Raw genomic sequence first — 24,860 nt, 5'->3', positions numbered from 1 at the left:
AAAGCTTTTCAGCTGGATGTAGAGTCCCACTGTTTATTTGTGTCTCGTCGCCTGTGCTTTTGGTGTTGCCTCATGAAAATCATTGTCAAGACCAATTCCAGGAACTTTTCCCCTGTTTTCTTCCAGAAATTCTGTAGCTTCAAGTCTTATATTTAAGTCTTTCATTTGTTTTGAATTAATTTTTGTGGACTTTTGCCATTTCTTACTCTCTAGTATCTATTTTGTGTTTAGGCCATTGTCCACCTAAAGAGACAGAGTCTGTTTTTCTGCCGAGACTGGGAAAAATGCGAGTCAGTCTCTAGCTCCGTCCGTCTTGCAGTTCGAGTGCAGGCATTAGACCTGGGAGCAGCACTTCGGAGGCAGCTACCTGGCCTATTTTGCACCCATAACCCTTCCTAGGGTGGAGGATGTCAGCGGTCGTAGCCATATCTTATCTCCAGAGGAAGAAGTGGCTTCTGGTCTCCGCTGACGCCAGCCTGAGGCTCTAGGTGTTGGCGTTGCGGTCACGCTGTGCTGTCTGTGACTTAGTGGGGGCCTCCATTGGTGCCGATGGGAAGATTCTGATGGCCTTATGTTTGTGTCTTCTGGCTTCGTGGGTTCCCCATTTGCTTCTCTGGCTCTCCCAGATTTTTTTTTTTTGACCTATTAATTTCCTTTTCTGCTAAAATTAGCTAATATGAATATATTTGTTTGCCGGACCCTAATTGATCCTGGGAAAGTGTACCAGCAACAGGCAGGGAAGGCAATGGGCAGTGGGGTCTTCATAGGACCAGTTCTGTGGCATGAGAAGGGGCTTTGGTGATCCTGGATGCATCACCTCCAAGCCTTGGTCTCTGGTCTTCCTGGACATCTTCGAGCTTAACAGTATTCTTTAAATTATCTCTTTTCTAATTAAATTAACTAAATGGCTATTTGCTGAAAGATGCCAAAAATGAAAGATGCTGAAAGACATAATTATAAATAGTTGGGAATGCAATCAGACAGTGCCAAATATTGAAAGTATACTTGGTAAAAATTATTATTCATAATAAATATTCTAAGTATTCATAAATAACAAACAAATAATAAATAAACTAAGTATACATAAATACTTAGTTTAGATTTTGGACTAATAGAAAAATAGATATCTAAATGTTATTACAAGTCAATTATTTTTGTCTGGTACAAAAATTCTACATTAATAGAACTATAAAATAATGCTGATTAGATATTTTACAATGAATTTTCACAGTTTATAAATGATTAATATTTATTTCCAAATATTAATGTTTCAGGAATTTTCACCTCTGAGAAATATTTTGTATAATCTTCCTGTTTAGATAGCTAAATTTTATGCCCAATTATTATGGGATCATGATAGTTTACAAAGTATCAAAAGATTGCATAGAAATATAATCACACTTTCCATAAAAATTATTTTGGTTTACACTTTATCTTTTATATTCTGCAAATTTATGTAGTTTAGCAATCCAATTTTTAGAAGTTTATAACATATTAAAATGCTGTATTTTTACTGATCTTTATCTTAATTTAGTTTTTTAAAAAGAATTTGTGTATAAAATATGCACTATCCTTCAGGGTAAAATTACTTTTTTTCTTTGCCTTTTTGTAGTTCAAGTACTATGATGATAGCTTAAATTTTCATTAAAAATTTAACTGTATAAGTAATCGATTATGAAAATCTCTCTAAAATATAGAATAAATTGATTAGGCCAGAAAATTAAAGATAAAAGAGTGCCCTCTGCTGCATAAATGTGAGTGTGCAATGTCCTTAAGGCTTGCATAGTCACAACATTTTTTGGATAAGGCTATACTAAAAAATATTTAAGCATCACGTCGTCATTAATTTTTATGAATTGCCTGTCCTCTCATTTCTCTGATTAAATTGTACCTTTTTACATAAAAAAAATACAATATTTTTTTCAGTAAAGTAATAATCAGTTTTTTTATTTAAGATACATACTAAGAGGAATAAATATATTTATTACTAATTTGCTTTAAATAAGGAGTACAAATATTGATTTTATATACTTTAATAAAATTATATTATTTTTATTTTATGAACTAGGAATACGGATGCTAAGTCTAGATATAACCTAGATATAGTTATATCTTTAGAATATACCCATATTTCTATATACATGAGATTAAAGTTAAATAAATTTATAGTTTGAAATGTTCTTGAACTTCTTATAACATCCTAGAAGGAATAGTTATCCTGGTAATTTTGGTGACCTTTTTGAAAATTAGCATTTATTCTTCAGTGATAATAAATCTTTTTTATGTTAATGTGACCTCTTTTGGCTAACATTATCATTTGATTTATTAAAGTGTAATGTTAAAATCTGGCATTGATTTTTCAGCATGTATCATTTTGAACTTGTAAATTTAAAAATTGAGACATTTTTCAAATTTTCAAGTACAATTTTTATATTCTATTTATGAATAAAATAATTCTCAAAATTAATTTTAAGGAGAAATTTATCAGTGTATGCTTCGGTATACACATCTAATTAATATCCTTTAATAAAAACTATTTATATTTTACATATATCTTAAAAAAAATTTTTTAATGCCTAAAAACATTCTCATGTTCTATTCATGTTACTCCAACAAATAATAATTCAGGAGAAAGCAAATAGAAAGTCAATTATTTTGACATGGGCAAAGCTCAATGAAATATGTTTAACCTACTGTAAAGCTAATTGACAGAATAACAAATTAAAACAGTTTTTATTCAATATTTATAATTTTTAATAAACTGAAAAAGGTTTTCTGTCATGACAATGACCATATATAAATATGAAAAATTAGGAAAATAGCATATCTAAAATTGAAGGCATTTCTACAACTATTTTTAAATCGTAAGTCTATTTCGCTTGTAATTCTTCATTTAGAATGCGTTCGTCTTTGGAAAAAGAAATAGAACGGCTGGAGTCAGCTGTGTCTCTGTGGAAACGGAAGTATGAAGAACTGAAGGAGTCGAAGGCAAGAAGCGTGGACGAGGTATGGAGACGTCCAGGGTAAAGGAATGAATGAAAGGAGGCTTTCTCCGCCCAGTGTGCGACCTGCTGGGCACAAGGCAGCAGGCTCCACAGACAAGGGGAAAAGAGGTTAACAACTTGGATTTCCTCTGTGAGAGGAATACTGAAATTGTGTCACTAGTAGACTCAGACTCAGGCCATTAGAGATCTCGTTCCGAATAACTCATTTATATTGATCAACCACCTGACACAATGAACTGTTCATTTCAGGCACACGTGAAGGGACTGCTGAAGATGTCATTGTATCATAACAAACATCCATATTAAATAATTGCATCTCTTTCTTTTATAAAGCAGTCTGAAAATATCAATATATCCCAAGCGTATTTAGCTTCTTTTCATACTGGCCTTATCGTTGCCACTTGTTATAGTTTTCCTTTGCATTTTCATCAATAGAATTATGTCATGAACCCTTTCCATTTTAATTATTTTTGATATTCATTATTTAAACAATATTAATTGAACATATGTGCTGTACTAAAGCATTGTGCTAGATGAATATGTGGGATAGAATAATGAGCAAAGAAAAATACTAAGCAAAAATAATGACAAGCTAAATGCTCTCGAATGACTCAACATTTAGCTGATGCCTATGCGATATATATGTGTTTATATACAAATATATACACATGTACAAACCATGTGTGTGCCGACAGCTGTCTGAAGAAGCCGAGTGTCTAAATCAATTATGTAATCGTGTCTTAATCTGAAGCCCTCTTCCATCAGTTGTTACTTGGTGAGCTAGGTGACAATGCCTTGCAGAGACGTGGCAGAGTTCCCATATGAATGTTGCTTCAGGTTTGTTTCCAACAAGTGATAAAGCTCAGCGTCATTAACTTAAGTTTGCTGAATTCACATGATGGGATGTTCAAGAAGCTTAGGTGCCAGCACGTGCCTTAATTCCAGATCATATGCGGGCAGCCCCATGGCATAGAGCATGGTCATTACCATGCACAAGTTCAGAAATAGTCAGCTGTGTTAGCCCTGAGGACTACTGAGATTTGAAAGGAGGAAGAGCTTTTCCTAATATTCTTAAGCAGTTATCTCCCACATAAAAATCATTTATAACAAAAAGTAATTTCAGTGAGAACCATACAAGGTTAGTCTGAGAACATTTCTCTATAAGGGGTAAATTAAAGAAAGCTAACAAACTCGATTCAGTTTACTTCTCCTTTATGGATTCATGTGAGATTGTCAGAGAGGTTCTGTTTCTAGAATACACTTTGGAGATATATATATGGTGTGTGTCTGTGTCTGCGCATGTGTGTGCATGTATATACACGCATGTATTTTTATGTGGACTCAGTATTTATATTCACAGGTAGCTAACTGAACATGATGTCTCTAGGTGTGAACATTTATAGTAAATTAATTTTATACAGGAAAAATAATTCACAACAAAAAATCTTGGTATGCTTAGAGTCTACGTGTATTTTCTCTGTAATATGATGGGCTGCAAATTTAATTGAGAAAGCTAATATTTAAGATAAAACTGGTCTTAATTTTAAAAGAAAAATGCACTTACTATATTTTGCCACTAGTGGGTAGTATAGACTTGATAATGCTAGTCTTGTAATGCTTGATATCAATTACTTATACAAGTAATTTAACATTTATGTAGCAACTGTTTTTGAAAAAGTCATGGTTTTGAGTTGGTCTGCAAAGCGATATGTATATTTTAAATGTTTAATGTTTTCTATGCAAAGATGGTATTTCTGGTATCAAATGGGAAAATGTGTATTTTGAGTTGCTTAACAAAGCTCTATAGATGAGAAGAAACGAATGTAGCATTTACAGTATAAATTGGGTCTATATTTTGATGCCCCTACAGGAATATATGTTAATACATATGTAATCCTTTAGCTAGGTCAAATGAGAATAGGGTTGTTGGGACAGAGGAAACTTCAAATTTTCTGTGGAAAATTTCTTCGACTATTTAAAGTTTGAGGGCTTGTTTTAGTTAGAGGAACTGAATTTGAACAATGAATGACAGTGGCAGTGAATGAAAAGAGTTTTTATTGTAGATGATAGAAGTTAATATAAACCGAGATAAAGAAAAATGCCGTTTGAATTATTTACATGACTATTGTTTTTTAAAATATCTCTTTGCATTTCCTTAAAAAGGAATTTGTGATATTCATAGAGCCTTTTTGATGAACTGTGATATGCACATACATTTAAATTATTTTTATGAAATATTAAGAAATGCTTAAAATATTTAAAACTGAATAAATAATAATACTTAGTCACATGTAATTACTTACATATACTTGTTTAATTGTTTTATACTAGATGATAACAAAACAAGATTTTTATGGTACATTTAGAAGTGGCATTATAGAGTAATTATGAAGGTAAAATATTCAAAGTTCTTATACAGTTGACTGACAATCAAAACCTGTGTCGTGATGCATTCTTTGGAACCTCATATGAGGTTCCCTTTTCTTCACTTGTCAAAAATTCTCAAAACTACCTTAGCTTTCTCTGTCCTCTTCATCTACCGTACAAAAAGTATCGGATGCAAGTGTAATTCTTTTTCAGATGCTGAAACCGTTACCAGCGAATACATGTCTTGCTAGGAACTGCTGATGAAAAGCTTAGCAATTTTTAGAGTTGAAAACAGATGTGCTAATAGATCAAGATTTTTTAAAATGTATTTCAAAGTCCGGTGTGCTTTAGAGGGAACTCGTTCTTAAATCACTGACATTTAGAGAAGAATTTAATTGTAAGATCTAATAAGTATTTAAAACACAACCAAGACAATGAGTAGTAGAGATGATTACTTTTGAAATGGTATTCCCATGCTGAATTTCATACTTATTTAGTTTTTCCTTTGCAAGTCTGCTAATATTGATTTGGGATTAGATTATGCATTCCAAGTGTGCTGAAATGATCATTTTTATGAAATCTCATGATCTAGAAAATCAAATGTTCATGTGAGTAATATTGATTACAAATAATTTTTGTACCTGGCTTTAACAATAAATGACTAATTCTTTCCATAATAGATACTTTTTACCACATATGAAGGATACTGCTAACATTTTAAAATTGATATCAAGCAGAAAAATGCAAAGTAGCTTTTTAATCTTTCTTTAAAAATTATGTGCTTTTACCTGGCATGTTTTTATGGATTTTATTAAGAAATATTCTATCTTTTTTTGTGATAGCAACAACGTTCCTAGTAGTTTATAATTTACAGTGTTCTTTTATAAAAATTTATAGTAAATATTTATAGAGATGCAGGCTTCCTGGGGCCTCTTTAATGGTTCTGATAGCTTACGTTGAAGCCTTACCTCAAACACCTCAAAGCACCTCTCTAATCTGGGGGAAATGAGAAAGTTAGAATTATGAATTATATTGTTGCTAAAATTCTACACTGATACCTTCACTTTGAAAAAGATTATGTCATATGGGAGCTATTATACATCAAGAGAGGGTCATCGAAGATACTCTCTTCCTCCTCCTCTTTTTTTTTTTACCAGCTGGTGGGGGAGGGAAGAAGGATACTTCTCCCTCCCCCATCCTCCTTCACATACCTCCAGACCATCCAGGTAACTACCAAGAAGGCTGCAGGGAGGGCTTGTGTTCTAATCCAGCAGTGCATGGTTTCCCTTCCGAATGCGTTTCCTGCTGCCCCTACACCTGTCATTCTGCCTCGTTCACACTGACCTCCAGCCTCACTGGCTTCCATTCATTTCGTCAGATCCACTCAACTTTCTTCCGCTCAATCCCAACCTGCCCGCAGCAAAACCCGACACCGAGCCTCCGAAATGGCGCCAGTCCCCAAGGTGATCGGCCCGCTACCTGGCGGCAGGTTGACAGCACTGGACTGTTTCCATGCTCGAGGGCGCAGCTTGCTGGGAAGGATGCTCCAAGCAGGGATTCGCCTTCCCCGCCGTCCACGGACTCACAGAATGCTGGCTCCGCCCTCATCGTGTCCCACAGAGCATGGCTTCTGATCAAGGCGCACTTCTCAGCAGAAGGGATGGAGCCACGGGTCTTTGCTCATGAAAGCCACTGATCTTACAAATGTCCCCCTGTCCTGAAGCCGCTGGCTCAGTAGAATGATGAAATGGCCTTTCGGAGACCAGTTACAGGGCCAGCGAGGTGACAGTGCCTTGCAGAGACATGGCAGAGTTCTCAGAAGTCGGGATGTGCTCTGAATGGGCATCTCATGTATGCCGTCCTTCCTCCAGCAGCCAGGATTCACAGATCCAGGACCCAAGGGGTGGGAATGGAGGTGGCACCGCTCGCTACTACCCCTAGTGACCCATCCACCATCAAAACTTTTGCTTTCTGCTCTCGCGACGTTATTCTCTGCTGGCCTACAGGTCCTAGTTCCAAAGGGAGGGTGTTTCTACCGGAGACACGCGACTCCACCGAACGGGAGGTGAAGGCTGCCGCCCTGGCGGGTTGCACTCTGTGCCAGGAGTGGAGTTTCTGTGCCACCTGGGGTGAGTGGCCCTGCCTGTCGAGAGGACATTGGACTTCTCCACAGTGGAGGTGAGGAAGAGGGGGTCTGGAACACAGGAGGCCCGTTACCTGAGGGAGCCTCTTAGTATTACCATGCCCTGTGATGAAGGTCAATGAAAATCTGTGACGACCAGACTCAGGCACGATTGCGATGGCCCAGAGCCTCAGGAATGAAGGTTCGGGGCATCCTGCCCGGTAAAGGACATGACCAGCTGAAGTGCTCGCTGACTGCAAAGGGAATTCAGAGCAGACAGACGAAGAAGGTAGCTACGACCCTGTGACCAGCTGCAGAAGCAAGGACAGGAACTGCCATGAGTATTTATTTCCTCATTTTGCTTGAATACATTTGTGTGTGATCTCTCCCTCTGTCTCTCTGTCTCTCTCTGTCTCTCTGTCTCTGTCTCTCTGTCTCTCTCTGTCTCTCCCTCTCTCTCCCTTTCTCTCCCTTTCTCTCCCTCCCCCTCCCCTCTTCTGGGAAGGGATTAGTCCATTTTCAGTTGGATGCTAACAATTGTGTCATGTTGAGCAGGCAGAATTATGACCTTTTTACTGTTTTTATTTGACAATTAAGTATGGCTTAAGGAAGTGCATGTGGGTGCCAGGTTGACTAAGGGTGGACCTGTGGTCGTTAATTTTATGTGTCACCTTGACTAAGCTAAGGGATGCCCAAATAGCTGATAAAAACGGTATTTCTTGGTGCGTCTGTGAGGGCGTTTCAGGAAGAGATTAGCATTTGAACATAGACTGAGTGTACAGAGTCACCCTCCACAGTGCAGGTGGCATCATCCCACCCACTGGGCTCAGGAACACAACAAAAGGGCAGACAGAGGGCACATGTGCTCCCTGCTGGAGCTGGAATGTCCACGTCCTCCTGCTGCCAAACGTCGCACCGCCTGGTCCTTAGGCTCTGGGACTTGGACCGGGGTGTGCATCGCCGGTCCCTGATGCTCAGGTCTTCGGGCCTGGACGAGAACTTCCTCCCCTGGCTCCCCTGGTTCCTGGGCTCAGGCTGGACCACCCACTGGCTGTCCTTGTTCTGCAGCTTGCAGATGGCCGAGTCTGGGACTCTCGGGTTCCCCTAAGTGCGTGAGCCTATTATAATAAACCCCAGTCTGTCTCTGTCATGTCCTACTGGTTCTGTGTCTTGGAAGAAGCCTGAGTAATACCTCTAGGCCCATCCTGTTTTCTGTCGAGGGCAGTCACCCGTAGCGCTGAGTGGCAGCAGCTTTGGCTACCGCGTAAGGAGACCGAGGGCAGTTGGAACCCTCCGCTTGTCCTTTGTTAGCCTGATGGGGCTGCTGCTCTCCTTCCCTCTGGATTTGTGGTTTCTCAGGATGCTGGAGTGAACCTTCACCCCTGACATCCCATCCACTGTGAACATCTGTACAGCTCGTTCTTTGCAGGACATAAATTAACTTATCAGGCCAAAGAGCGAGGCTGATAAAATGCCATATTAGAATTCCGTAAATACAAAAGGGCAGTGAAGCACATGGGACACCACTTTGCTGACATAAGTGCCTTCAAGACCTTTTTAAAACAAACGTAATTAAGAATAATACAAGCACTAAATTACACAAGTCAGAATTAATCGAACTAATAGTGGATAATTTATAGACATCGCCAAGGTAGCCCTCAGAACACTGAGATGACTTAACTCCAAGGCTGTTATAAGAATTATGAAAGAAAATTAGGCTGTTCAGAATCCGCTTTTACTCATAGAAACAAAAGAGTCAAGAAAAAGGTTGAAATAAGATGTTTTAACATTTGTTTAAGTAATACTATTATAAAAATTAAAACAAATAATTCAGATGATATTTAATTAATCTGCACAGATTAATAGTTTGAGAATCATGATGAAAGTAGGTTAAAAAAATTAATGATAAGATCTCGAAATGAGTTACACAGTAGCAAAGGTTCCACATAGCGGAGGTCATTTGGTCCACGAACACCTTTGTTTTATATTCAGTTGACAGGACGTTGTCCAGTAATGCATGCCTTGTAAATTCAGAGATTTTTTTTTTTTTTTTTTTTTTTTCTATAAGAAAGCTCTATGCAGGCATATCAGTTAAGACCATTCCGGAGATAAGGATCCTTCATTTAGTAAATAGAATTAGTGTTTTTTTGTTTGTTTCTTTCTTGTTTTTTACCTGCAGGAGCAGTTTTTGTGTTGGAAAGGAGAAGCAAGCAAGGCATTTGCCTTCATTTCCTTAAGACTATGCCCACCTCACCCCCACCATGTACTGACACTAAAGGTATTGATTATATACTACTGAGTAAAAACATCAGATTTAAACAGGAATGTATAGTATACCATTTCAAAATGTCTCCACAATATAAAAAAATCTAGAATAATAAATGTAAAGTTGTCCATTTTAAAATATATATTACATATCATTTATTGCTCTATAAAATCTTTTTATTTATTTATTTTTCCAAATATGTAATTTAAATACAAGAACTCTAGGGGTAGAAGCTCATTATATTTTTGAGTGGGGAGGTGACATGTTTTTTGGGGGGGATTTCCAAGTATTTCTAATGAAAATTTAGCTTTCCTGAAATACATTTAATATGCAAAAAATTGCACACATTTAGTGTCTACATTTCGATGACTTTGGGCAGATGCACACACCTGTGATACCGTCACCACAGCCAAGGTACGAATCCTATCCGTCACCTTCAAAAATTTCCCTGTGTTCTTGTGTGTGCGTGTGTGTGTGCACGTGCGTGTGTGTGTGTGAGAACATTTAACGGGGGCTCTACCCTCTTACCACATTTACAGTGTCCTGTGCCATGATATTAACTATAAGCACTGTGCCGTACAGCAGGTCTCTAGAGCTTAGTCACCTGCGTAACAGAGACTTTATACCCGTTTAAAAATAATTCCCCATCTGCCCCTCCCCAGCCCACCATGACACCGTTCTAGTCTCTGCATCTCTGAGTTTGACTGTTTTACATACCTCACCTATGTGGAAACATGCAGTATGTGTCTTTCTGTGACCGACTTATTTCACTTAGCATAATGTCTTCTAAGTTCATCGGTGTCATTGCAAGTGGCAGGATTTCCTTCCTTTTAAGTCTGAGTGATATTCCATTCACCTGTCAGTGGACATTCGGGTGGTTTCCACATCTCGTTTATTGTGAACAATGCTGCGGTGAACATGGGAATGCGGACATCTCTTGAGGATCCTGATTTTAATTATTTTGGATGTATATGCAGAAGACAGACCTGTTGGATCACGTGATATTTTTAGTGTTTTGAGGAGCCTCCATGCAGTCCTCCGTCATGGGGTTCTCCCACGTTCCTCCCGCCCCTCTGCTTATGAGCCTCGCCCATTACCAGCATCCCTCCGCAGGATGGTATATTTTTAACCGAGGACGAACCTACACTGACACGTTGTAATCACCCAAAGGCATCATTTACCTCAGTAACTCTTGGTGTTGTACATTCTGGGTTTGGACAAAGGTGTAATGATGTGTATTCATTATCATGGTAACATATATAATATTTTCACTGTCCTAAAAGTTTTCCGTGCTGTGCCTGTTCATCCCTCCTTGCCCCCCAACCCCCGGCAACCACTGGTCTTTTTACTGTCACCATAGATTTTCCTTTTCCAGAATGTGATATAGTTGGAGTCATACAGTGTGTGGCCTTTTCACATTGGCTTCTTTCACTTAGTAATGTGCATTTGAGTTTCCTCCATGTTTTGTCATGGCTGGATAGCTTATTCTTTTTAGTGTTAAATAATATTCCATTTCCCGGATGTATGACAGTTTGTTTATCCATCTACTGAAGGATATCATGGTTGCTTCTAAGTTTTGACAGTTATGAATAAGGTTGCTGTAAACATCTATGTGCAGGTTTTAGTGTGATTTTCAGTCTCCTTTAATTCCCACCCCCTGCCAAACAGTTCCTCCCTGAGATTCTTTCATGGGTCCATGGCCACCGTCTGGACAGCAACACTTGAGCGAGGCACACTCGGGTCGTGCTGAGGATGGCAGCTCAAAGTATGGCAAGTTATGTGGGAGGAACTCAGCTTAGCTGCTCTCATGAGAAGGGGCGATGGATGTGGTGGGGACTCAGGGTATCACCGACACCTCTCGGGCTGTGACGCGTCCTAATTAGCATCAGTAGTTTTCAGGAGAGTTAAGAAATCATAAAGACAGAAGGCTCATGTAGCTGGTATTTTGACAAGGATCATATGGGAGGCTTGAAGAGGCACAGATGACATACTGGAACAGAGAGTATTCGTTGAGATGCGTTTTAGAATGTATAATTGCCACCCAAGGCACTTTTCCTTTGTAATAGAGTTCTGCAGTTATGATCAAAGCCAATGGAAGGTATAATTCTGTGTGCACTTTAATGTCTTCTAATGTACACAAAACGAGGTGCTGGTGGACTCTCACATGAATAACCTGAATGTTATAGTCAATGAAATAGTCAATGACTCTTCAGCGCAGTCGTGCTGAATTAGCAGAAAACAGTGGATTCACCTGAAACTATATATACATATATATAGTTTCAGATATATAATATATATGTGTATATGTATAAAACACATATATATAGTTTCATATATATAATATATGTGTGTACGTATATAAAACGTATATATATAAACATATATATATATATATAAACATATATATATATATATATATATATATATATATATATATATATATATATATATATATATATATATATAAAAAAATAAATAAATCCAGGTCTCTCTTTGGAGATTTTTATTCAATTGATTAGGGGTGCTTCTCATAGAACTGTGTTTTTAGAAGCTCATTGTTCTGAGGTGCACCCAAAATTGAGATTGACTGCTCTAAAGCATCAGATAGCAGAGCTGCATAGGGAGATCATGGAGCTCCCCGAACCAATTGTGATCATTAATATTATGTATCAACTTGACTGGGCCATGGGGTGCCCAAATATTTGGTTAAATGCTATTCTGGGTGTGTCTGGGAGGGTGTTTTTGGATGAGATTAATATTTGAATTGGTAGACTGAGTAAAGCAGATTGCCCTTCCATGTGTGCATGGGCCTCGTATAAGCAGTTGAAGGCATGAATAGAACAAAATCCCTGACTCTCACACAAGTAAGAGGAGATTCCTCCTGTCTGACTGTCTTTGAGCTTGGACATCAGATTTTTTCTTCCTTTGGACTTGAACTGAAACATCAGCTCTTCCTGGATCTTGACTCTGTTGCACTTAGACTGGAGTTAACACCAGCAGCTCTTCTGGTTTTCGGGCCTTTTAACTTGGATTAGAGCTTCCACCACTGGACCTCCTGGGTTTTCAGTTTACAGACTGTAGATCCCGGTCAGCCTCCATGATCTTGCGAGCCAGTTCCTTATGGTGGGTATCTCTATCATTTGTCTGTCTATCAATTTTCTATCTATCTATCTATCTATCTATCTATCTATCTATCTATCTATCCATCCATCCATCCATCCATCCATCCATCCATCCTCTATGTGTCTATCTATCTATCTGAGACTTGATTCAAATCTACTCACTGCAAATCTTGGCCTTTTTCTTCTTTTGCCAGTTGTATTATTGGCACAGAAATAGCTACGTGTACGCCTAGTTAGTAACATCAATTATGAAATGAAATCTATATTGTATTGATTGGTAGATTGACTTAAAATCATTTTTTAATGTATTATGGAAAAAAAGATCGTGCTGAAAGAAGGCACTTGATATTTGTGACTTGGGTTGTGGAGTCAAACACATGACGTTCTGTGGAGGAGCAGGGCCGTGATCCTCCTCACAGAGGTGGGTCTACGGGGAAACTGAGGAAGTTTGAGCTCTGGGACCCACCTCGCATGGGCCTGTTCCTGGACCTTGGCCCATTCCATCCTTGCAAGATGTAAACATGGCCATGTGTTTTGGTGTAATATGCAAAAGTAAGGTCATTGAGACGCACTTGTTTAAACCTCTCTACTCCCTCTCCAGTACTCTTGTCCTCTTCTCTGTTGGACACAGAGTAGCTGTGGGAACATTCGGAGTCTTGCCCAGTTGAGTTGAGGGTACGTACAGTTTGTACGCAGTGGAATATAGTTTTGGATTTGTTTACGTGTATACCTAGTCAATACGGAAGTTCTTGCCTCAGAAGCATATTCGATATTTTTTTAGAATACCTATATTTGTGGGGAAGAAACTTCACAGAGCGAATATTCCAAACTGCCAATTGGCCCGTGTATTATGTTGTGGGCTTATTTATCCCAATTTCATTAAAAAAAAAAAAAGATCAACTATTCTGGGCAAAATGCTAAACCCTTTCCATGAAAATGATATGACAAAGTTACTATCATGCTAAAATTAATATACAGTAAAAAATCCAGGAAAAACCTAATTTTTAGTTATTACTTACTAGTTATTGCTATTAATTTCTATTTTTAGAATTTTGTTATTTTTATGGTATTTTACAGCATTCTAAAATTTGTGAATTCTTGTGTTTCCGCATTCTAAGTGAATATTTATTTTCGTTCCCAATTTTGCTTTGTCCCCAGATTGTAGAAATTTCAGGCTTCACAAAACCCAAACCTTCTCCTGTTCCCTTGCCTCCCCTTCGCTCCATCTGGTTCCGCCAGGTGGCGCTCTTCTTCACAGCCCTGGGCATCCTGGCAGGACGCTGTTAGGGCGCCACTACAAGTGCTTGTTTGCTTTCTGTCTCTGCCCCTGGAAGTCATCACCTCGAGAGCAGAGAGCAGAGACCTCCTCTATTATCCAGGGTCTGACGCAGTAGATATTTGCAAATGGGCTTAATGAAGGTGGATGATGAATGAATGTCTCAGGGCAAGGGAAGGAAAGTTGCTGGAGGATGAGACTCCTAACTTTTGGCCTATTTTTTCATTGTTCTCTACAGATGGCTTTTGCTGATTCTAAGATATTGCATTATTTACACAAAAAGGCACAAAGTCTCAAAGAAGAAAAGTGGTTTTGTCAGCAATTTGGCTCTGGGAAAGATTTGTACAGGTCAGGCTTCAATCTCCAAAGATTTCAAGAACGCCATATGTTAGGGAGGGTAGGCATGCATTAATAAATTTCAAGTCACCAAATCAGTGAAAAATTATATAAGATGGAGTGTTTCCAAGAGTAACTTATTTATATAAAAAGTGAATAGCATCATATGCACTTAATTAAACTTAAATCATAAGCCGTTTTAATATTGACAGAGAAAGGGAGACTTTAGGAAGTGAGAAAATTTCAAATTCACTTTGAATTACAATCTCAGTGTTCAGTTATGATCTACAGAGAGAAGTGAGTCGACTTTTTTATTCTTCCTAAAATAGGGGTGCCGATGATCCAAATTAAAAGGTGAAAGCTCATTTATGCTTCAGATTGTTTGATTCAGAATGCTCCTAACAGGAGCTCTTGGAGATTTAAAATTAAATTAGAATGCATAATTGCCGTAATTCTTTTGATTGAAATAATCTTTGCTGTTTACACATTTTAACGGCTTTACTGAGATTTAATTCACATGCTATACAATTAATCCATTTAAAGAGCACAACTCAGTGGTTTTTTAATATAGTCACAGTTGTGCAACCATCACCACTATCAACTGTAAAACATCCCATCAGTCCAGAAAGAAACTCTGGATATGTTAGTGTTCACTTCTCATTTCCCTCCAATCCTCACGGCTTAAGGTAATCACTAATCTAATTTAATACTATTGATTTGCCTATTCTGGACATTTCACATTAGCGAAATTTAATTACTGGCTTCTTTCAATTTTTGTAGGTTTTTGAATAGAGTTTCTGTCATCTGCTATCCTACCAGCTATTTCTGTCACAACTCAATAAAGAACATAAATATTATTATTTTTTAAATGAAAACCTTATTTAGGTAAAAATATTAGAATTATTTTCTCTTTCCTATAAGAAAAATAGTAACATTTAGCTGTTTTGTGTATATCTGAAGCAAGAGATAAACATTTTCAAATATTATTTTCCTTAAATGAATACTTTGGTTTTGAAAGGTCACTATCTAATCTTTAATAGAGAAGGACTAAGTCAGAAAATAAAGACAGACATTAAATTTCTAAGGATTTGCAGAAATGTAAGATCTTCTTTTCTTATTACCAAAGTCGGCATAATTTCTTACTTGGTGAAGTTAAATACATACTTTAGCTTCAGTCAAATGTATTCCAACATGATTTTTCCTAGTTTTATACTACCATAATTATGTGCAGCTTTAGGCAATATTTAATTAAGAATTAAACCATGTTAATCCTTTAAAAACTCTATTTATCTAAAAGTAAAAATCTAAAACACATTTTCCCCTGAAGAACTTTGATGTTCTATAATATCACTTTTTTGTGTGTGAGCTAAAGTACTTTGCGTGTGTGTGCGTGAGTGTGTGAGCTTAGAGAAAGATATTCTGTGAAGTGTAAAGCGCTTAGAAGCAATAATTAAAATAGCATCGTATTCAAAAATATATCTTGAAGATGCTTCTATTCCTGGATAGGAAAACTCATTATTCTTAAGACATCAATTCTTCCTAATTCGATCTATAGGTTCAATGCAATTCAAATCAAAATCCCAGCAAGCTATTTTGTGGATATCAGCAGACAGAGAAGCAAAAGACTAGAATAGCCAACATAATATTGAAGGGCAAGAACAAAGTTGGAGGACTAACATTACGGACTTCAAGATTTACTATAAAGCTACAGTAATCCAGACGGTGTGGTACTGGTGAAAGAACAGACAAATAGATCAGAACAGAACAGAACAGAGAGCCCAGAAATAGACCCACCTAAATATAGTCGACTGATCTTTGACCAAGGAGCAAAAGCGATATAATGGAGCCGCCATGTGTTTTGGTGTAATATGCAAAAGTAAGGTCATTGAGACGCGCTTGTTTAAACCTCTCTACTCCCTCTCCAGTACTCTTGTCCTCTTCTCTGTTGGACACGGAGTAGCTGTGGGAACATTCTGAGTCTTGCCCAGTTGAGTTGAGGGTACGTACAGTTTGTACGCAGTGGAATATAGTTTTGGATTTGTTTACGTGCATACCTAGTCAATACGGAAGTTCTTGCCTCAGAAGCATATTCGATATTTTTTTAGAATACCTATATTTATGGGGAAGAAACTTCACAGAGCGAATATTCCAAACTGCCAATTGGCCCGTGTATTATGTTGTGGGCTTATTTATCCCAATTTCATTAAAAAAAAAAAAGATCAACTATTCTGGGCAAAATGCTAAACCCTTTCCATGAAAATGATATGACAAAGTTACTATCATGCTAAAATTAATATACAGTAAAAAATCCAGGAAAAACCTAATTTTTAGTTATTACTTACTAGTTATTGCTATTAATTTCTATTTTTAGAATTTTGTTATTTTTATGGTATTTTACAGCATTCTAAAATTTGTGAATTCTTGTGTTTCCGCATTCTAAGTGAATATTTATTTTCGTTCCCAATTTTGCTTTGTCCCCAGATTGTAGAAATTTCAGGCTTCACAAAACCCAAACCTTCTCCTGTTCCCTTGCCTCCCCTTCGCTCCATCTGGTTCCGCCAGGTGGCGCTCTTCTTCACAGCCCTGGGCATCCTGGCAGGACGCTGTTAGGGCGCCACTACAAGTGCTTGTTTGCTTTCTGTCTCTGCCCCTGGAAGTCATCACCTCGAGAGCAGAGAGCAGAGACCTCCTCTATTATCCAGGGTCTGACGCAGTAGATATTTGCAAATGGGCTTAATGAAGGTGGATGATGAATGAATGTCTCAGGGCAAGGGAAGGAAAGTTGCTGGAGGATGAGACTCCTAACTTTTGGCCTATTTTTTCATTGTTCTCTACAGATGGCTTTTGCTGATTCTAAGATATTGCATTATTTACACAAAAAGGCACAAAGTCTCAAAGAAGAAAAGTGGTTTTGTCAGCAATTTGGCTCTGGGAAAGATTTGTACAGGTCAGGCTTCAATCTCCAAAGATTTCAAGAACGCCATATGTTAGGGAGGGTAGGCATGCATTAATAAATTTCAAGTCACCAAATCAGTGAAAAATTATATAAGATGGAGTGTTTCCAAGAGTAACTTATTTATATAAAAAGTGAATAGCATCATATGCACTTAATTAAACTTAAATCATAAGCCGTTTTAATATTGACAGAGAAAGGGAGACTTTAGGAAGTGAGAAAATTTCAAATTCACTTTGAATTACAATCTCAGTGTTCAGTTATGATCTACAGAGAGAAGTGAGTCGACTTTTTTATTCTTCCTAAAATAGGGGTGCCGATGATCCAAATTAAAAGGTGAAAGCTCATTTATGCTTCAGATTGTTTGATTCAGAATGCTCCTAACAGGAGCTCTTGGAGATTTAAAATTAAATTAGAATGCATAATTGCCGTAATTCTTTTGATTGAAATAATCTTTGCTGTTTACACATTTTAACGGCTTTACTGAGATTTAATTCACATGCTATACAATTAATCCATTTAAAGAGCACAACTCAGTGGTTTTTTAATATAGTCACAGTTGTGCAACCATCACCACTATCAACTGTAAAACATCCCATCAGTCCAGAAAGAAACTCTGGATATGTTAGTGTTCACTTCTCATTTCCCTCCAATCCTCACGGCTTAAGGTAATCACTAATCTAATTTAATACTATTGATTTGCCTATTCTGGACATTTCACATTAGCGAAATTTAATTACTGGCTTCTTTCAATTTTTGTAGGTTTTTGAATAGAGTTTCTGTCATCTGCTATCCTACCAGCTATTTCTGTCACAACTCAATAAAGAACATAAATATTATTATTTTTTAAATGAAAACCTTATTTAGGTAAAAATATTAGAATTATTTTCTCTTTCCTATAAGAAAAATAGTAACATTTAGCTGTTTTGTGTATATCTGAAGCAAGAGATAAACATTTTCAAATATTATTTTCCTTAAATGAATACTTTGGTTTTGAAAGGTCACTATCTAATCTTTAATAGAGAAGGACTAAGTCAGAAAATAAAGACAGACATTAAATTTCTAAGGATTTGCAGAAATGTAAGATCTTCTTTTCTTATTACCAAAGTCGGCATAATTTCTTACTTGGTGAAGTTAAATACATACTTTAGCTTCAGTCAAATGTATTCCAACATGATTTTTCCTAGTTTTATACTACCATAATTATGTGCAGCTTTAGGCAATATTTAATTAAGAATTAAACCATGTTAATCCTTTAAAAACTCTATTTATCTAAAAGTAAAAATCTAAAACACATTTTCCCCTGAAGAACTTTGATGTTCTATAATATCACTTTTTTGTGTGTGAGCTAAAGTACTTTGCGTGTGTGTGTGTGTGTGTGTGCGTGCGTGAGTGTGTGAGTGTGTGAGCTTAGAGAAGGATATTCTGTGAAGTTTAAAGCGCTTAGAAGCAATAATTAAAATAGCATCGTATTCAAAAATATATCTTGAAGATGCTTCTATTCCTGGATAGGAAAACTCATTATTCTTAAGACATCAATTCTTCCTAGTTCGATCTATAGGTTCAATGCAATTCAAATCAAAATCCCAGCAAGCTATTTTGTGGATATCAGCAGACAGAGAAGCAAAAGACTAGAATAGCCAACATAATATTGAAGGGCAAGAACAAAGTTGGAGGACTAACATTACGGACTTCAAGATTTACTATAAAGCTACAGTAATCCAGACGGTGTGGTACTGGTGAAAGAACAGACAAATAGATCAGAACAGAACAGAACAGAGAGCCCAGAAATAGACCCACCTAAATATAGTCGACTGATCTTTGACCAAGGAGCAACAGCGATATAATGGAGCCAAAACAGTCTTTTCAACAAATGAGGCTGGGACAACTGGACATCCGACTGCAAAAAGATGAATTTAGACACAGACCTTATACCCTTTCCAAAAATTAACTTTTGGAATAGATCACAGACCTAATTGTAAAACTGAAAACTATAAAACTCCCAGAAGATAACATAGGAGAAAACCTAGATGCCTTTGGGTACGATAAGACTTTTTCCGATAGAACACCAAAGCCACAACACATGAGTGAAATAACAAGCTGGACTTTATTAAAATCACACACTTCTCTGCCAAGGCAATGCCAAGAGAATGAGAGGACAAGCCACAGACTGGGAGAAATATTTGCAAAAGACACATCTGATAAAGGACTGTTACCCAAAGTATGCAAAGAACCCTTAAAGCTCAGCAACAAGAGCATAAGCAACCAGATTTAAAATTGGGCCAATGCTCTGAATAGACACCTCACCCGAGAAGACGGACAGATGGCGAATCAACCTAGGTAAAAGATGTCCCACACATTCTATTTCATCAGGAAAATGTAAATTAATGCAATGAGATACGAACTTATGCTTATTAGAATGGCCAGAATCCAGAACACGGACACCACCAAATGCTGGTGAGGATGTGGAGCACGGGAACTCATTCATTGCCGGCAAGAATGCAGCATGGTGCAGCCACATGGAGGACAGAATGGCAACTGGTTCACGATGCTGTATTGTGTACTCAAGAGAGTGGAGTTTTTACGTTCTTGGTATAACAACGATAAAGCCAACATGGTAATTACATGAGAAGAATGATGCATTAGCTTATCTTGTTGTGGTAAACATTTCACAGTATATACATGTATTGAATCATCACATTGTATACCTTAAACTTACACAATCTGTTTTGTTTTGTTTTTTAGGGGAGTCAACCGTTGGTTGACCTCACAGATTGTAAGGACCTTGTCAGCTTACAATCCCTTATTTTTTATTTTTTATGCCTACAGCATCTGGTCTTCCTAGGTGATCTCCCATCAAATACTAATCAGTCCCGACCCTGCTTAGCTTCCGAGATCAGACGGGATCGGGCTTGTTCAGGGTGGCGTGGCATAGACTGAAACTTATACAATCTTATACATTAATTATGTCTCAGTAAGCCAGAAAAAAATACCAAAAAAAAAAAAAATCTTATAAATGATTTTTAAAAAGTCTTTTTATTCATTACTGGCTTTGAGCAATTTGAGTTTGATGTGTGTTGATATGATCTTTATTATCTTTGCACTTGGGGTTTGTTGAATTTCTTATATCTGTGTGTTTATAGTTTTGATTAAATTTGGAACAATTTTAGTCATTCTTTTTTTTCAAATATTTGTCCACATCCCTTTGTCAGGAGTCCAATTACAAGTATATTAAGGCTCTTGAAGTTGTCCCCCCTTTGCTAATTGGCACCCATCGTAGTCCTTAGAGCTGACGGAGAAGGACTTAGAAGACTTTGGGAGAGGAGGTGTGATCAGTGGGATATATCCAGAACCTTGATTATTCCTGAGCTTTTAACTGCTCTTCTCTAAGGTCAGATTATCAGTGTTTGCTAAGTGACACCGTTTAGGTTCTTACCCTCCTGGAGACTGATGATAAGGGTGCAATCTCCTTCAAGGTTTACATTTCAAAGAGATTGTCACCAGGTCCTAGAGAAAGACTTCCTGGGTTATAAAATTCAAGAGGTTGGGAGAACAAACTGATAGTTGCCAGATGAGAGGGGATTGTGGGTTGCTTGGAAAAAGCGAAGGGATAAGTAGTACAAATTGATAGTTATGAAATAGCCATGGGGATATAAAATAAAGCATAGCGAATATCGTCAATAATTTTGTCATAACTATATTGCCAGGTGAGTACTCCTAATCAAGGGGATCAATTCATAAATTATGTAAATGTCTAAACAGTATGCCCTTCACCTGAAACTAATATAAAATAATACCGAATGTCAACTATAATTGAAAAATTAAATAAATAAATAAATGCAGGTATTGTAATAACTATGCGTGATGTCAGATGGGTACTAGATTTATTGGGGTGATCACTTCATAAATTATATAAATGTCTAATCACTACGTTGTACCCCTGAGACTAATATAATATTATATGCCAACTTTAATTGAAAAGTTTTTAAAAAATTAAGAATTAAAAAAAGCAAAAAGCTGGGAGAAAATTTATACCTCAGTAGAGTAGAGAAAGGATTTGCAATTACGAGTTTGTTTCTTTGTTTTTTCAAAGTAAACATTCAAAGAAAATCAAAGTCAAGAGCCTACGCACGAGTAAAGCTTTCGCAAGTTGTTCAGGCTGAGGGGACATTCAGTCCTTAGTCACTTCTGATTCTGTCACCTCTGTTATTTCTGGGCCAGTTTCAATTGATTGAATCGTCTCCTCATTATGGACCATGTGTTCTTATTTGTTTGCATGACACGTAATTTTTGATTGGACTTCTGTCATTAGGAATTTTACCTCATTGGGTGCTGAATATTCCCGTATTTTATAATTATTCTCCAGCTTTGTTCTGTTACTTGGAGACATTTCAGTCCTTTGTGTCTTGAAGCTTTTATGCCTCGTTACGTGAGACCAGAACAGCACGTAGTTTAGGACTGTTTTTCCTACTCAGGCAAAATCATTCTGAGCCCCTTTGCCTGATGAGCTGTGTATTACGGGGTTTTCTAGTTCTGCATTCGTGAGCAGGAACTATTGTTCCTGGTCTTTTTTGAGCCCCTGGGGTTATTTCTTTGAATCCTTTTGGGAGTGTTTCTTCCCAGGCGTGCTCTGAGACCACCCTGGTGATGCGCTGCAGAACCCAGGGGTCTGCTCTGCTCAGTTCCCTCCTCTCTGGTACTCTTGCCCATGCTAAGTTCCTGTCACTCCCAGTTCTGCCTCCTCCACTCAAGGACGCCACCAGGCTCTCCCTTGCTTCCTCTCCTGACTCTGCGAACTGAAAACTCCCTCTAGACAGTAAGCTGGGCAATTTTAGGCTATTTTTGTTTGTTTCCCATTTCTCAGGGATTGCCTGATATTCAACGTCTTTATAACAATTCTTTCCTATATTTTGTCCTGCTTTTTAGTGGTTTCAGGTTGGCAAATTTGGCCTCTGTTCTTCCATCTTGGCTTGCAGTCAATACCGTTAATCATTTATTAGAAATGTGGTTTTCCATCTTGTTTCTCTTTAAATATGACTTTTAAATAAACAGTTCATTTTTATTTAGAACATATTTTACGTCTATTTTGTGAATGTTTTGCTAAGTCATGATACCTTGTTTTAAAATAATTATGTTTTTATTAAAGATCTTTTCTTTCCTTTTGAATCGAAAGAACAAAGGGTCTTACTCTCTTGTGTGACATTTTATTTTTATATGGTTTCTAGGCTGTTCATTAGTCTTCCTTTTGCTAATTCATCAAGTGGTACACAATTTCAGTGTCTCGCTTTCAAATAATATCCACACTGGAGTGTTACTCAGAGTAAAAATCTCACCTATCTTCCTCCTTTTATGGGAAGTAACGTCACCGAAGGGAATATCTTTAGCAAATCCAACTCTAGAACATAGCTTTCCTGATCTTTTCCCAGTATCCTTCAGACCTCTGTCCTGTTATCCTTTTATAAAATGCTAGAAATTTTGTTCGGAGCCTCTGACTAAGAAATAAAATTTTGTGATTGTTGTGATTTAGTATCCGAAGTTCTTAATGTGGTTAATTCAAAAGTTAAAGGGGGAAAAAAAGCAGTATTTCCAGATTACAAATGGAATAAAGGAAAGTGATTGATTTCCCTGTTTGTCAGTCATTGTATAAATTAACTTTTTCCTGTATAAACATTCTCTCTAAATGTATGTGATATTGGTTGATAAACACTCACATAAGGAACTGTATTTATTGTTATTTTCTTCTTGAATGTTTTCTTTTATTCAAAATATATGCTGGTTAACTTCTTGCTGAAATACAAATTAAATTTCTCAGATGAACGTTCTCTACAAGTCATGATTAATTCTCTGGTGTCCACTGTGATATCCTTGTGGATAAATCTGTTAAGAATAATAAATTATAATTCGAGAGTCTAATTGGCTTCTCTTTGGCCTTTGAGTAGCTCTGTGGATGGAAGTCCATTGTCAGCTGCAGGGTGTAAGCTCATATTATTGAAGTAAGTCCTGAACCTGCACTCTCATGCAGTTGGTAGACTCAGTAGTATCACAGAGTGATGGTATTTGAATGATCTTTCGAGTAATTTTCAGTAGACACAATAGGGATGTGTTATCTTTCATGTTTAAATTTATATTTTTATGACTCAATATAACTCTTGATGAACTACCATTCATATTCATCTGCACCCCCACAACCACATATAGAAGAAAAAAGTCAGCCTCTCATTACCTTACATCCTTTCTTTGCCAATTTATTTATTTATTTTTAAATTTATTTTACACCGACAGCACCTGGTCTCCTACATGGTCTCCCATCCAAGTACTAACCAGGCCCAACCCTGCTTAGCTTCTGAGATTCTTTGCCAATTTATAAAATAATGTGTTGGATCACTGGCATTCCCTAGTGTTAATCATATTAGTTTTTCTTACTATCATTATGAATTCATGAACTTAAACTTGTTGGATGTGCTTTAATCTACTGCAGCAATTGTCTTTACTGATATTCAGAAAGTACCAAAGTTAGAGGGCAGATATTGGCTTCTGAGAACATTTGCTACAAACATAGCAATCTCTTATAGTTTCTTTACTCTGTGGTATGACAAGATATACCAGATTATCCTTTTTTTTTTTTTTTTTTAACACTTGGAATAAAACTCTTCAAAGAGTCCTGGGTTCTTATCATGGTAAACACCTCAGGACCACAACTTGTGCATAGATATGTACATTGCTGTGGGGATACTCATTTTTTTCTCAGCCATTTTAATGGAAAGAATTGGTAAATTTAGTAAATTTATAAATATGTTGAATCTTCTTTGTCACTCTCCCTTGTTTGTCACAGTTTCTGATGTTCTTTTCAATTTTTTATTACTTTCGGATGTTAGCATCCTTTTTCTCTTGACCTTATCTCTTAAGGCATTATCTGTTGCATTTATTTGCTCTTGTGGGCCTTCTAATTTCTTCTGAAATGAATTTTCTTTTATATCTAATTCTTTCTTGTGTCTATAACATTTTTAGGTTTTGCTAATTCTCAGTTGTGTTGCTCTTTCATATTATTTATAATTTCATTCCTTTGTTTAGGTCACATTGAAAAAATGCGATTTTCCCTTTCTCTAGTGGATATGTATTTCTAGAATGTTCTCATTATCTGTAGCATACTTTCATTGTCTGTAAGAACATTATTCTTGGTCCTTATTCTTTTGTCCTTATAACATTATATATTATTCAACTATGATCTTTTTCTGTTGCTCATTCTTACCTAGATTTAGTTTTCTTGTACTTATAATGGAAAGTGATGGATCAAGAGATGTTTTCTAGCATCACTGCTCTAGAGCTCACTACTCTTAATATTTTTGGAAAGTGCCCTAAATTATGGCCTTGTCCTTCACAAAACCTGGCTCTCTTCCTCAATGTTTTTTTTTT

General features: G+C 37.0%; 1 protein-coding gene and 1 pseudogene across 1 annotated transcript in view; one reads left to right on the top strand and one right to left on the bottom strand.

Annotated features, from left to right (window-relative positions):
• The window catches only part of CCDC102B (coiled-coil domain containing 102B), a 228,951-nt gene that overhangs the window by 50,414 nt on the left and 153,677 nt on the right, over positions 1–24,860 (top strand). Inside the window, exon 6 of the mRNA XM_023534108.1 lies at positions 2,898–3,006. Within this exon, the coding sequence (XP_023389876.1) occupies positions 2,898–3,006 (109 nt within the window). The remainder of the gene's footprint in view (positions 1–2,897; positions 3,007–24,860) is intronic.
• LOC111743723 lies at positions 20,268–20,384 on the bottom strand (annotated as a pseudogene).

This window comes from Pteropus vampyrus, unplaced genomic scaffold, assembly GCF_000151845.1.
Source record: "Pteropus vampyrus isolate Shadow unplaced genomic scaffold, Pvam_2.0 Scaffold119, whole genome shotgun sequence".
Classification (NCBI taxonomy): Eukaryota; Metazoa; Chordata; class Mammalia; order Chiroptera; family Pteropodidae; genus Pteropus; species Pteropus vampyrus.
Note: the sequence above shows the minus strand (reverse complement) of the source record. Positions and strands in the feature narration are given on the sequence as shown.